At 42.8% G+C, this 15,542-nt stretch overlaps 1 protein-coding gene across 1 annotated transcript in view; it reads right to left on the bottom strand.

Moving 5' to 3' along the window:
* Positions 1–15,542, bottom strand: part of LOC124606208 (protein THEM6-like) — a 115,711-nt gene that overhangs the window by 22,520 nt on the left and 77,649 nt on the right. Inside the window, exon 2 of the mRNA XM_047138180.1 lies at positions 1,161–1,375. Coding sequence (XP_046994136.1) covers positions 1,161–1,375 — 215 coding nt within the window. The remainder of the gene's footprint in view (positions 1–1,160; positions 1,376–15,542) is intronic.

Here is a 15,542-nt window from a genome sequence, read left to right as displayed (position 1 = left end):
AATTAGATTGGACTTTATCGTGTTAAGATTCACGATAAACTGTTAGAATATTACAGAGATTAAAAGTGATGTAGTGTACGATCTCTGACTGTTGTAGCAACGGAGTGTTAAGGGGATTTTAGGACTTTAGTGCTAGATTGGAACTTTACGGTCATATAGACGAGAGAAACTCAAATTATCTGCTGATACGAGTGAATTCATAGGTACCGGTATTCAGATATTAATGTGTGGACTTTTGAAAGTGTCGTGTACCGATAGTTGCGAATCTGCATATCGGCATTTGCGGACTATTTAGATTCCTCCAGGCTAGGAACCTTTTAAATAGACCATCATCCATCACCATCTTAATCCTTGAATACAGAGTGAAAGTGAAATACAAGAATGTTGTGCTTATTTCATTTACCTAGTACTAATCAGTGAAGGTTTTACGGAACCAAAGCTATTCAGCAGTAAGTCAGCACCATCTAGCGGAAAGCGTAGGCATTAACTAATACGCTAACGGTTACGTGTTTAACGGACTGCTTAATATGAACTTTTGTGACTCCTTGACGTCCCCACTCCCTCCGAAAGGTGGCGCAGGCTGTCTTAATCACAAAAGGGGAGAGTTTTAGCCGGGCAAATTACTAAATAAAAGCGATATTTACAAGACTCGCAGTAATAGCAAAACGCAAGGCCTGCACCTCATCGGAGAGTCGTCGCTGTCACGTCGAGAAGCAAAGCCGGAAAACCAACCGACGATGCGTATCTACGAGCAGACGTCGACGTGGATTACCTAAAAAGGTAACCACAAGAGAGTTGGGGATGCTTCAACACGTAGGGCGAAAAGAAATCGCTGCTTTTGTTGCATTTTCATAGGAATTATTTTTGGGTACTTGCCAAAGCAGAGGTGGTTGATGTTTTTTCATGGTCACCATGGAAGTGTGGGTGTGGAGATCCTTTACTTATTTACCGAAATTATGAGCGTAGGCTACGGTTTGGATCGCAGTGCTCCTCTAGCGCTTAGCATTTCCCCTACAGTGCATTGACGAACTCCCACCAGCCACCCACCCACTACCGCCCTCGCCACGCTTGCCCTGCCCACTGCGCATCTAGCGGCCCCGTTATTTTGCGCGCACTGTAGTAGTAGTAGTAGCAGTAAGTGTGAGCGAGTGTGTTTTTACCTTGGAGGTGATCTTGAACCTAGAGAAGGGCCGCACGAAGCGGCGGTAGCGGATGGTGCAGGCGCCCTGGACAACGGCGCCTCCCTTCTGTCGGATCTTGCGGTACAGCCCGGTGCGCTCGTAGAAGTCGACGCGGGCGAAGTCCAGTTCGCGCAGGTAGCGCGCGTTGTTCATGTGGAATAGCAGCGTGTCCACGTCCGTCGTGAGGCACACACCTGCCGCAGGAAGTACACTGCTTACCACCGTCTCAACCGACACACACACACACACACACACACACACACACACACACACACACACACACACACACATATTAGGGATGGCAAAAACCTGATCGGTTGATACCGATAGCGATATTTCAGTTCTAAATAACCGTTATTTTTCCGTATTTATATGGTCTCAGTTATAACGGGCATTTTTTGTTTTCATTAACAACCAGATAAAAACGGACATATGGATTAGCCATAGCAGCGGAGCTGAATATTTTCATTATTAAAAGTATTTATAAAAAGTATTTTTTTTGTAAAATTTGCATTGCTTTGAAATATTTCGGAAAAGCCATCAATGCTGTTTTAAAACTAATGCCGACAGAAATGAGCAACGAACATATGGCATAAGAACTATTACAGCACTGCTGGGACAAAGTACCTGTCACCAGGAGGATTTGCGATTTCCTGTCGGAGGGGGTCACAGTTCGTTGTAATTGACGGAAAGTCATCGAGTAAAACAGAAGTGATTTCTGGCGTTCCCCAAGGTAGTGTTATAGGCCCTTTGCTGTTCCTTATCTGTATAAACGGTTTGGGAAATAATCAGAGCAGCCCTCTTCGGTTGTTTGCAGATTACGCTGTCGTTTATCGACTAATAAAGTCCTCAGAAGATCAAAACAAACTGCGAAACGATTTAGAAAAAATATCTGAATGGTGCGAAAAGTGGCAGTTGACCCTAAATAATGAAAAGTGGGAGGTCATTCACATGAGTACTAAAAGGAACTCAAATTTCGGTTACACGATAAGTCAGTCTAATCTAAAAGACCTAAATTCAACTAAATACCTAGTCCTTACAATTACGAACAACTTAAATTGGAAAGAACACGCAGAAAATATTGTGGGGAGGGCTGACCAAAGACTTCGTTTTATTGGCAGGACACTTAGAAAATGTAACAGACCTACTAAGGAGACTGCCTACACTACGCTTGTCCGTCCTCTTTTAGAATACTGCTGTGCTGTGCTGTGTGGGATCCTTACCAGGTAGGACTGACGGAGTACATCGAAAAGGTTCAAAGAAGGGCAGCACGTTTTGTATTATCGCGAAATATGGGAGAGTGTCACAGAAATGATACAGGATTTGGGCTGGAAATCATTAGAAGAAAGGCGTTTTCCGTTGCGACGGAATCTTTTCACGAAATTCCAATCACCAACTTTTTCCTCCGAATGCAAAAAATATTTTGTTGACACCGAATTACATAGGGAGGAACGATCACCAAGATAAAATAAGGAAAATCAGAGCTCGTACGGAAAGATATAGGTGTTCATTCTTTCCGCGCGCTATACGAGATTGGAATAATATGGAATTGTGAAGTTCGATGAACCCTCTGCCAGGCACTTAAATGTGATTTGCAGAGCATCCATGCAGATGTAGATGAGGCGTGGCCTGTTGGGTGGTATGCGTGTACGTGCACTGTCCAAGACTTGCCTCTTCTGGTCTATTTGGTAAGGCCTCAATGTCGCCGTTGGACATTTTTTGTATATCAGAATGGCATCAATTCCAGTCCGGAAATATTTTATGAAATTACGTAGCAATGAAGTACAATGCTTCATTTACAGCAAAAATAGAAAGTAGCTGATGTGCCGCATGTACCTACATAGTATGCCGTTATCTGCTTGAAAATGAGCAAATTAACATGATATTTTCATCCTTTAGCACTGAATATTCGTAATGCGCAAATAGTCGTATGATCCTCGATTACAACATGATTTTTGAGCAAAGATTCAATAAATGAGAATCAGTAGGGGAATGCTTTTTGTAGTGTTCAACTGCTTACTACGTTTCGCGAAAAGCAGCTGACGGTGAACGGATTAAGTTTTCCGTTATTTGCTTATTTGATTTCAAATGGCTCTGAGCACTATGGGACTCAACTGCTAAGGTCTTTAGTCCCCTAGCACTTACAACTAGTTAAACCTAACTAACCTAAGGACATCACAAACATCCATGCCCGAGGCAGGATTCGAACCTGCGACCGCAGTGGTCGCGCGGTTCCAGACTGTAGCGCCGAGAACCGCTCGGCCACTCCGATCGGCCTTCTGTGATTTAATGTTTTGATTGTATATATCTTAAAAATGAGGGAGCGACGTTTTCTAGATCTTTGATTTCTACATTTATTATGCGAAATAATAGGAATAAAAAAATTTTAAATCTGTTATTTCATAAACCGGTTATTTTGACGGTTTTCTACAGACGGGCTGAAGTGGTATAGCCGAAAATCGGTTTCTTCGAAATAACTGCCGTCGTAACACACACACACACACACACACACCACACACACACACACACACACACACACACTAAAAGTGGTATAATAAAATGATGAAATCAAACAACAATGTAGTCGGTTCTGCTACACAGCCGGCATTGACAATCAAGACAATACGTGCAGCACACAGAAGAACTGTCTTCGCTGAACATGCTTTCAGTAACGAGAAACTGCTTCTGACAAGCAAGCACGTAAATATTAAAGCTAGGAAAGAATGCATCAAAAGAACTGTCTTGAGTTTATTGTTATACGGCTCTGAAACATCGGTGTTAATGAAACAGGCCATGTAGCGCCCGGAAACAATGGAAATGATGTGTGGAAGGATACTAAAAATAAGCTGGACAGAGTGCAATGAGAGGATACGTGCTTTTTCCAACCGATTTCTCATACACAAACAGCAGTTGACCGGCGTTGCCTGGTGAAACGTTGTTGTGATCCTCGTGTAAAGAGTAGAAATGCGTACCACCACGTTTTAGACTTTGATAAAGGTCTGATTGCAGCCTATCGCGATCTCGGTTTATCGTATCGCGACATTGCTGCTCGCGTTGGTCGAGATCCAATGACTGTTAGCAGAATATGGAATGGGTGGGTTCGGGAGGGTAATACGGAACACCGTGCTGGATTCCCAACGGCCTCTTATCACTAGCAGCCGAGATGACAGGCATCTTATCCGCATGGCTGTAACTGATCGTGCAGCCACGTCTCGATCCCAGAGTCAACAGATGCGGACGTTTGCAAGACAACAACCATCTGCACGAACAGTTCGGTGTCGTTTGCAGCAGCATGGACTATCAGTTCGGAGACATGGCTGCGGTTACCCTCGACGCTGCATCACAGACAGGAGCGCCTGCGATGGTGTAATCAACGACAAATCTGGGTGCACGAATGGCAAAACGTCATTTTTTCGGATGAATCCAGGTTCTGTTTACAGCATCATGATGGTCGCATCCGTGTTTGGCGACGTCGCGGTGAAAGCACATTTGAAGCGTGTATTCGTTCAAAAAATGGTTCATATGGCTCTGAGCACTATGGGACTTAAAATCTATGGTCATCGGTCCCCTAGAACTTAGAACTACTTAAACCTAACTAACCTAAGGACGTCACACAACACCCAGTCAGCACGAGGCAGAGAAAATCCCTGACCCCGCCGGAAATCGTGTATTCGTCATCGCCATACTGGCGTATCACCTGGCGTGATGGTATGGGGTGCCATTGGTTACACGTCTCGGTCACCTCTTGTTCGCATTGACGGCACTTTGAACAGTGGACGTTACATTTCATGTGTGTTACGATCCGTGGCTCTACCCTTCATTCGATCCCTGCGAAACCCTACATTCCAGCAGGATAATGCACGACCGCATGTTGCAGGTCCTGTACGGGCCTTTCTGGATACAGAAAATGTTCGACTGCTGCCCTGGCCAGCACATTCTCCAGATCTCTCACCAATTGAAAACGTCTGGTCAATGGTGGCCGAGCAACTGGCTCGTCACAATACACCAGTCACTACACTTGATGAACTGAGGTATCATGTTGAAGCTGCATGGGCAGCTGTACCTGTACACGCCATCCAAGCTCTGTTTGACTCAATGCCCAGGCTTATCAAGGCCGTTATTACGGCCAGATGTGGTTGTCCTGGGTACTGATTTCTCAGGATCTATGCACCCAAATTGCGTGAAAATGTAATCACATATCAGTTCTAGTATAATATATTTGTCCAATGAATACCCGTTTATCATCTGCATTTCTTCTTGGTGTAGCAATTTTAATGGCCAGTATTGTAAAAAGAATGCGGTACAAAAAAATCGAGCAACTCCTGACAATGCTACACATTTCTGTAGATAGTGCTGAGTGATGCTTGAGGTGATGTGAAGAGCGACGCCGCTATACAGTGGATGACTGGAAACGAGTTATTTGGAGTTACGAATCACGCTATACCATACGGCAAACCGACAGAAAGGTTTGGTTGGCGAATGTCTGGGCAACGTTACCTGCAATCATGTGTAGCGGCAATAATGAGGTGGTACAGAGGAGGAGGAGGAGGAGGAGGAGGAGGAGTAGGAGTAATATGGAGGCAATTTCGTGGTTGGGATGTTGCCCCCTTCACCTAAAAAATCGCTAGATCCGAAGGATATGAACTTTTACAGCACTGTGTACAGTGTGAAGTAGAGGAAGACTTCGGAGACAATGCTCCCTTTCAACAAGAAAATGCTCCCTATCATAAAGCAGCATCCGCGAGGCACTGGTTGTGGGTTCCCGGCCTGCCCAGAGTCCCGACCTGACCGTTTGAGAAGAGCTAGAACATCAGCTTCGGACCTGATCTCACAAACTAAGTAGCGGAATGGGTAGCACACTGGACTCGCATTCGGGAGGACGACGGTTCAAGCCCGCGTCCGGCCATCCTGATTTAGGTTTGCCGTGATTTCTCTAAAACGCTTCAGGCAAATCCCAGGACGGTCCCCAAGCAACCAACCAAATCCCAGCGTCCAACATCACTACCGTCTTTCGTTTTGGCTTTCGAAGAATCTGCTTCCACTCCTCCACAGACATTCAGACACCTCACTGGAGGCGTCCCCAACAGTTTCCAAGCCGTCATAAAGACGATGGGTGGACGCACTTCACATTAATGTCCATAAAAACTGTCCCCATATTTTTGAGCAAACAGGACGTACTATTTTAGCACAACTGTTTTTCCACTTCCGTGGTACGTACACCAGTCTAACATCTGTATTAATAAATTTTAGGTAAATGTCCATGACTTATTATAGTTGTCAATGAAATAAATACGGAACATTTCTTTCGTCTCGATCCCTGAGCGGAAGTCAGACTCGCGGCCACGGTAACCACATTTAGTAATTAATAGGCCTAAAATTCATGAAATTTTGACTTCGATGAGTAATTTCGCAGACTTATTTTCCTCTGAAGTGTAAAGGATTTACAGAGAATTACGTGTTGCTGACAGCTAAAAAACTTAGATGGTGGCAAGATACATGCAACTTTTTTTAGTGCTGTTTTCGCGCAAGCTGTAAGTCTTGTGACGCCCGAGACAAATTACGCGACGTAGCTCTTGCTCCGCAGATCTCGTTTGAAACGTTTATTGGCGCACCCAGATTACATCTCTGTACTGCTGCACTGTCAAACACAAAGTGAGTGTCTGAAGACTCGCTTTGATCCGCGAGACAAGATTAACCTTGCCACTACACCAAAGTCAATAAAGCCCTCCAGCTATCCAACGACTTTCAAAAAGGCTCAAAGATGCGACTGTTGGATTGGAAAACTTCCACCGCGAACAGTTTAGAATCGATGGAAGTAGCAAGGACCTAGCTAGAGATGGGGAATACGCTCCACAACAAAGAGGATGAAGTTCAAACTCATGGGTCAAAAACAACAAAAATTCTAAAATTTAAATTTGCACTGAAACTGTATTAAAAAAGTGTATATATAATGCAACCCTAATTACTTTTTTAGCTGTCAACGAAACTGAATAACTCACTGTAAAATCATACTCTTGAGGGGAAACAGGTTTTCGAAATTACTCATCTCAATCGAAATTTCATGAATTTCAGGCATCTATAAGGCGTACTCCAAAACTATGCCTGCTGACCAACATTTAACTGATGGTAGGCCTGAATGAAGTTTCACGGGTGCAACGCTGTCTACTGACCTTTTAGGAAACTACCGCAGTGCTGGCAAAGGGTCCCTCGGCTGCTGAAATCCATCCTGAGTTATGCCAAGTGTACGGACCTGATATAATGAGTAACGAACAAGTTCGAGAATGGCGTCAAGAATTTCAAAATGGTCGCACACATGTTCTCGATGAACAGCGGAGTGGCAGTCCCGGTACTCGGACCGACGACATGGTTGATCAAGTGAACTAAAAACTTCGAAATGATCGGTGATTGACTATTAGATGTCTGTCTATCTCCGAATCCCGCTCCAGCTACTGCCGGGTCTGGGTGCTGACGAGTCCTCTCCATTTGGCTTTGTCCTCCCACCACTTTTCTTCCTCCACTTGCTGCCAGGTCACACGTCTCCTTTCTACAGATATTCTCACTCCCATTTTCCACCGTGTTCTTGGGCGCCCTCTAGGTCTTTTCCCATCCATCATTAGTTCTTCCATAATTTTGGGGAGAGTGCCCATGCATCCTTTTAACATGCCCATACCATCTTAATCTCTTTTTCAATTTCTTCTCTCATACTTTCTTGTTTAAGGTCCTTTCTAATCTCTACATTCCTTGCTCTGTCCATTCTTGTTTTTCCCTTAACTGCTCTGAGAAATTTCATTTCCCCTGCTTGCAGTCTGCTCCAGTCCCTTTCTGTCATTGCCCATGTTTCTCCTCCATAGGTGACAATATGGAAGTAACAATTCTTATACATAAGAAGTCTTGCTTCTTTCTGAAACTTCCTTATTCCAGATCAGGTGTTTTATTGTTTGGTAGAAATTGCTTCCCTTCTGTAACCTCTTATTAATTTCGTTGGCTATTCTTCCATCCCTAGATATTTCACTCCCTAAATAAGTGAAATTTTCTTCGACTTCGAGGGGATCTCCATTCAAGGCAATATTTCCGTTGATCCCTTTCTCTCTTCCAAATACCATCACTTCACTCTTATCGTTATTTATTTTAAATCCATACTACTTCATTGTTTCCTTCCACGCATCAAGCTGTAACTCTACATCTACCTCTATCACCCCATATTACCATATCATCTGCAAAAAATCATCTTTTTGTCTTTTTCTTTTACTATATCTTTAACTGCCCTGATCATTCCCTCCATCACAACATTAAAAAGTGCAGGAGATAGAATACTTCCTTAAGTCCTTGTCTTATTTCGAAGCATTCAGAGTTGCCCAATGGTGTTCTAATTCTACAATTGTGTCCTCTGTACATTGTCTTTATTACATTAATGTAACCATCTTCTATATCTATCTACTTCATTTCCTCCCAGAGTCTTTCCCTGTTAACTGAGTCATATACCTTTTCTATGTCCACAGGGTGTTACAAAAAGGTACGACCAAACTTTCAGGAAACATTCCTCACACACAAAGAAAGAAAATATGTTATGTGGACATGTGTCCGGAAACGCTTATTTTCCATGTCAGAGCTCATTTTATTACTTCTCTTCAAATCACATTAATCATGGAATGGAAGCACACAGCAACAGAACGTACCAGCGTGACTTCAAACACTTTGTTACAGGAAATGTTCAAAATGTCTTCCGTTAGCGAGGATACACGCATACACCCTCCGTCGCATGGAATCCCTGATGCGCTGATGCAGCCCTGGAGAATAGCGTATTGTATCACAGCCGTCCACAATACGAGCACGAAGAGTCTCTACATTTGGTACTAGTGTTGCGTAGACAAGAGCTTTCAAATGCCCCCATAAATGAAAGTCAAGAGGGTTGAGGTCAGGAGAGCGTGGAGGCCATGGAATTGGTCCGCCTCTACCAATCCATCGGTCACCGAATCTGTTGTTGGAAGCGTACGAACAATTCGACTGAAATGTGCAGGAGCTCCATCGTGCATGAACCACATGTTGTGTCGTACTTGTAAAGGCACATGTTCTAGCAGCACAGGTAGAGTATCCCGTATGAAATCATGATAACGTGCTCCATTGAGCGTAGGTGGAAGAACATGGTGCCCAATCAAGACCAACAATGCCTGCCAAAACGTAGAGCAATGAGTCGCATGTCAACACAAGCACCGAAGTCAACATCACCTTCCTTCAATTGGGCCAACTGGCGGTGAATCGAGGAGGTACAGTACATACTGACGAAACTAAAATGAGCTCTAACATGGAAATTAAGCGTTTCCGGACACATGTCCACATAACATCTTTTCTTTATTTGTGTGTGAGGAATGTTTCCTGAGAGTTTGCCCATACCTTTTTGTAACACCCTGTATAAAAACCATTATCAGCCTTTTGTTATACTCCTTTTTTCCATCAGTTGACGGATAGAAAATATCAAGTCGATCGTGCTTCTTCCTTTCCTAAACCCATGCTGTTCTTCACTCAGCTCCTTTTCTATCTTTTCACTTATTCGATTTAGTAAAATTCTTTCAAAAATCTTGTCTGTATGAATCATAAGGGTTATTCAAATGGTTCAAATGGCTCTGAGCACTATGGGACTTAACATCTGAGGTCATTAGTCCCCTAGAACTTAGAACTACTTAAACCTAACTAACCTAAGGACACCACACACATCCATGCCCGAGGCAGGATTCGAACCTGCGACCGTAGCAATCCCGCAGTTCCGGACTGCAGCGCCTAGAATCGCACGGCCACCGCGGCCGGCAAGGGTTATTCCTCTGTGGTTTTTACAAAGTTTTTTATTGCCTTTCTTGAAGATGGGAACAATGTCTCCTGTTCTCCAATCGTCAGGAATTGTACTAATTCTCCACACGCTTGATAGTCCTCTATACAGCCACTGCATTCCCACTGGACCTGCTGCTCTTATGTCCACTGATACTTCATCAGGTCCTGGGGCTTTCCCCTCATTCATCTTCTTCACAGCTTTTTCCATTTCTTCCCGTGTAATTTGTCCTAATTCTGCTTCCCAACTTCTCTCAATTTCTCCATTATTTGTTGTTTCCTCATGTACCTGCTCCTCAGCATTTAACAGTTTCTTAAAATGTTCCTTCCAGAGATCTTTTATATTCCCTGGATTTTCAATCACGGTACCGTCCTCTGTTTCCATCTTTACTTGTACCTCAGAAGCCTTTCGTTTATTTTTCATCATTTTATAGAACATTTTCTTATTGCTCTTCACATCTTCAAGTTTTTTGTAAACTCTTCCCATGCCTTTTTTTGCTGCTTCCACTATTTCTTTGCACTTATTTTCCTCTATCTTTTATGGTCTTCGTCATTTTTAGTTTTCCACCACTTTCTCCATGCTCCATTTTTTCTTCTAACTGCTTGGATTGTGGTATCATCCCACCAACTTGTCTTACTTTTTCCTTTCCAGATGTTCTACCACATACTTTTTGTACTGCTTCGACTGAAGTGTCTTTGAATAAACTCCATTCTTTTTCTATATCGCAAAGAACTTCTTTCGGAAATTTTTGTGTGATTAATTCTCTGTACTTCTCAGCACATTCACTCTCCTTCAGTTTCCAATCCCGTATCCTCATCAGCTTCCTCTGTTTTCTATTTTTCACACACTGATTCATTTTCCACTGTTCCACCAGTAATCTGTGGTCTCCATCTACATCTACATGATTACTCTGCAATTCACATTTAAGTGCTTGGCAGAGGGTTCATCGAACCACAATCATACTATCTCTCTACCATTCCACTCCCGAACAGCGCGCGGGAAAACGAACACCTAAACCTTTCTGTTCGAGCTCTGATTTCTCTTATTTTATTTTGATGATCATTCCTACCTATGTAGGTTGGGCTCAGCAAAATATTTTCGCATTCGGAAGAGAAAGTTTGTGACAAATTTCGTAAATAGATCTCGCCGCGACGAAGAACGTCTTTGCTTTAATGACTTCCATCCCAACTCGCGTATCTTATCTGCCACACTCTCTCCCCTATTACGTGATAATACAAAACGAGCTGCCTTTTTTTTTGCACCCTTTCGATGTCCTCCGTCAATCCCACCTGGTAAGGATCCCACATCGCGCAGCAATATTCTGACAGAGGACGAACGAGTGTAGTGTAAGCTGTCTCTTTAGTGGACATTTTGCATCTTCTAAGTGTCCTGCCAATGAAACGCAACCTTTGGCTCGCCTTCCCCACAATATTATCTATGTGGTCTTTCCAACTGAAGTTGTTCGCAATTTTTACACCCAGGCACTTAGTTGAATTGACAGCCTTGAGAACTGTACTATTTATCGAGTAATCGAATTCCAACTCTCACTTGGAATTAGCTTCACATTTGGTACTTTCTCCCCCCATTTCCTATCTACTAGAATATAATCAGTAACACTTTTGATTCTTCCATCCCAACTGTATCTGGTGATAACATGACTTTCTCTCTTCATAAACCAGCTGTTTGCTATTTTCATTCCATTCCTCTGGCACAAATCCAGGAGTCTTTCCCCTTCTTCATTTCTGCCTCCATATCCAAAACATCCCAATACTTACTCAAATCCCTTTCTGTCTTTGCCTACCTGTGCGTCAAAATCTCCCATCACTATATTAGCACTCTATTGGTTTTCTAACACATTTTCAAAGTCCATCTTCTCTTCTTCGCTACATCCCACTTGAGGTGCAGAAATCGATTACTTTTAGTGTTTCTTTTTGGAATCTCAGGTCTGATATAATGACTATTAGATGTGTGGCTAATTAATTCCAAAATGTTGTTGTAACCTCAGTTTACATGATTGTCAGTGAGCAGCTTGGATTTCCACGAACTTTCTGCCATTCGTTGGTTCCAAAAATGTTCGCTGATCAGCATAAACAGCAAAGAATGCTTAATGCACGACAGTTTTTGGAGTGCTATGGCCAAAACAGAGATGATTTTTTTTTCTCACATTGTTACGGGCGAAGAGGCGTGGATATCTTACCCAACGAAGAATCTAAGTAACTGTCAATGCAATGGCACCATTCAAGTTCATCCAAACCAGGAAAGTTTAAGGAATCTTCGTTCTCGAATCGAAAAATTATGGCTACCATTTTTTGGCACTGAAAGGGCGTCTTTTTGATTGATTTAGTAAATTGTGGGTCAACAATTACAGCTGACGTACACTGTGGACGCTAACCAAACAGACACGAGATCCAGAATCAACGCAGTGGGGAACTGTCGTGTGGCATAATCCTCCACCACGACACCACTTACACTGCTGCCAAAAACAAGGACAAGATTCAAGATTTTAGTTAGGAACTTTTTGATCACCCTCCGTACAGTCCCGACCTCGAATCGAGCGACTGTTTCCACTTGTTGCATTTGAGAAAGGTTTAGGTGAACAACTATTTCAAAACTACGATGAAATAAAGACTCGTTACCAACTGGTTCAACTGCCTGGCGGCAGTCTTCTATGCAGAGAGAAGAAAGAAGCTGTTGCAGAAGGTGTAGAAAAGTGAACAGCAATTACATGGAAAAGAAAAGCATATACGTAGTAAAATATTACTGTCAATAAAAACCTTTTCCTATGAGTCCATTTTTATGAACAGACGGACCTTAGTTTTGGAAGACGCCTCATTTACGAAACAGGTAAATTAAACACCCAATGCCAGTTTCAGCTTGCCAACCTAAAGAATTCCAGAGTAAGAAAAATTTATTTTCAGTATGTCTTATTCTTATTGACTGAATTTAAAAAATTCATAATTCTGCCAATATACTTTTACGCCGTTAAAGTGGTAACACTATCAGCCAAGCATTCTGTGGATATAAAAGGAAATGTCCCGACTGACTCATCATCGCCCAGCCCTAACCACTAAGGATAGAAACTTGAAATCTAGAGTGTGTTTATCTTTTGCGGTAGGTATAGTTTAAGAAGGGTTTTTCGAAATTAGACATTTAAATTTTTTGAAGAATGTCGCTATTTAGGCAAGTTTGAAGCTAGAACTACGAAAACTGGTGTTTTGTTTCTCGGTAGGAAATAAAGAAATAAGTGTAAGCATCTGTCGAAATTTAACTTCTTTGGGTGTGAAATAGTGGGTGAAAGTGTTTTAAATAAAGAATTAAACAATTGCTAAACCAGTTTTAAAGCTACAGCTATGAAAATTGCTATTTGACTTCTCTGTTAGAAACAACAAATTTTGGAAAGTCAATCCCTATGGGAAGTGGAATAGAGGATGAAAGCTTAAAATATTTGTGTTGAAACACTTAAAGTTAAATTGATGAAAACTGGTATTAGAAACAAAAAAGGTATATATCCAAAGAATGAGTTATTTTGTTGCCTCTCAACTACTTTTAGTACAATTTCCCAATCTAATTCTCTTAGCATCGCCTGATTTGACTATATTCCATTGACCTAATTTCACTTTTGTTGACTTATCTTTCAATCTCTTTTTCAAGACCCCATTCATTCCGTTCAACTGCTCTTCCAAATCCTTCGCTGTCTCTCTTAGAATTACAATCTCTTCGACAAACGAAGCTTTTTTATTTCTTCCCCCTGGAATTCCCTTTAAAAGCTTCTCCTTGGTTTTCTTCACAGCTTGCAATGTACAGTTTAAATAATATAGGTGATATGCTACTACGTTATCTCACTCTTCTCAAATGTGGGTTCCCTTTCATGTCCTTCGACTCATAACTGCCATTTTCGTCTTTCACACCATTCTGTTCCTCGATGCATTTGTTTTCCTTTGTATATGTATGTGCACCCACATCATCATTTCTACTTTTTCAGCAGCACACACACACACACACACACACACACACACACACACACACACACACACACACACTTAATCCGTGCGTGCCTTGTGCTGCCCTAACCAAAGGTGATACAGTTAGTGTTCCAGAATTCGAATCAAGAATCAAGAATACCTGCAATAATTGTAGAACCATATCAGTGAGAACGGTTTGTAGTAGTAGTTTGGAACAGTGTGTTCCAACCTTATGAAAGACCTAAAAAAGAAAAAGGCCACTGTCACACAACCAGAGATTCAGAAAATATCGTTCTTGTGAAACAACTGGCTCTTTATAAGCACGAAATAATAAGTGCAATTGACAGGGGATCTTAAATTGATCGCTGCATGATACTGTATCCTTATCATATACGACTGATGGAAGACAGTTCCAATGAAGACAGCTCACTTTGTATTATCACTAAAGAGGGCAAAGTTTCAGGGGTGTAATAAGCGAGCTGGGGTGAGAACTATTAAAACAAAGGCTTTTTCAGTGCGGCGAGATGTTTTCTCGAAAATTCCATCACCAACTTTCTGCTCTAAAGGCCAAAATATTTTGTGAGAAACGACAATCTCATTGAAATAAGCGAAAAAGAAATCGCTCAGAATAACTCAGTTAATTTTCAGTTTTTCCCATCAAAAAAATACTCTTAAGGTGCACAGAACCTGTGCATCCTCGGCCAAACACTAACAACAGAATAATCGCGTAGATTTAGATCCCCCAAGATCCTCGATGTCAGCAGCTGGTTATACACTCCTGGAAATTGAAATAAGAACACCGTGAATTCATTGTCCCAGGAAGGGGAAACTTTATTGACACATTCCTGAGGTCAGATACATCACATGATCACACTGACAGAACCACAGGCACATAGACACAGGCAACAGAGCATGCACAATGTCGGCACTAGTACAGTGTATATCCACCTTTCGCAGCAATGCAGGCTGCTATTCTCCCATGGAGACGATCGTAGAGATGCTGGATGTAGTCCTGTGGAACGGCTTGCCATGCCATTTCCACCTGGCGCCTCAGTTGGACCAGCGTTCGTGCTGGACGTGCAGACCGCGTGAGATGACGCTTCATCCAGTCCCAAACATGCTCAATGGGGGACAGATCCGGAGATCTTGCTGGCCAGGGTAGTTGACTTACACCTTCTAGAGCATGTTGGGTGGCACGGGATACATGCGGACGTGCATTGTCCTGTTGGAACAGCAAGTTCCCTTGCCGGTCTAGGAATGGTAGAACGATGGGTTCGATGACGGTTTGGATGTACTGTGCACTATTCAGTGTCCCCTCGACGATCACCAGTGGTGTACGGCCAGTGTAGGAGGTTGCTCCCCACACCATGATGCCGGGTGTTGGCCCTGTGTGCCTCGGTCGTATGCAGTCCTGATTGTGGCGCTCACCTGCACGGCGCCAAACACGCATACGACCATCATTGGCACCAAGGCAGAAGCGACTCTCATCGCTGAAGACGACACGTCTCCATTCGTCCCTCCATTCACGACTGTCGCGACACCACTGGAGGCGGGCTGCACGATGTTGGGGCGTGAATG

This window comes from Schistocerca americana, chromosome 3 (assembly GCF_021461395.2).
Source record: "Schistocerca americana isolate TAMUIC-IGC-003095 chromosome 3, iqSchAmer2.1, whole genome shotgun sequence".
In the NCBI taxonomy this organism is placed as follows: Eukaryota; Metazoa; Arthropoda; class Insecta; order Orthoptera; family Acrididae; genus Schistocerca; species Schistocerca americana.
This window is presented reverse-complemented; position numbering and strand designations above follow the sequence as displayed.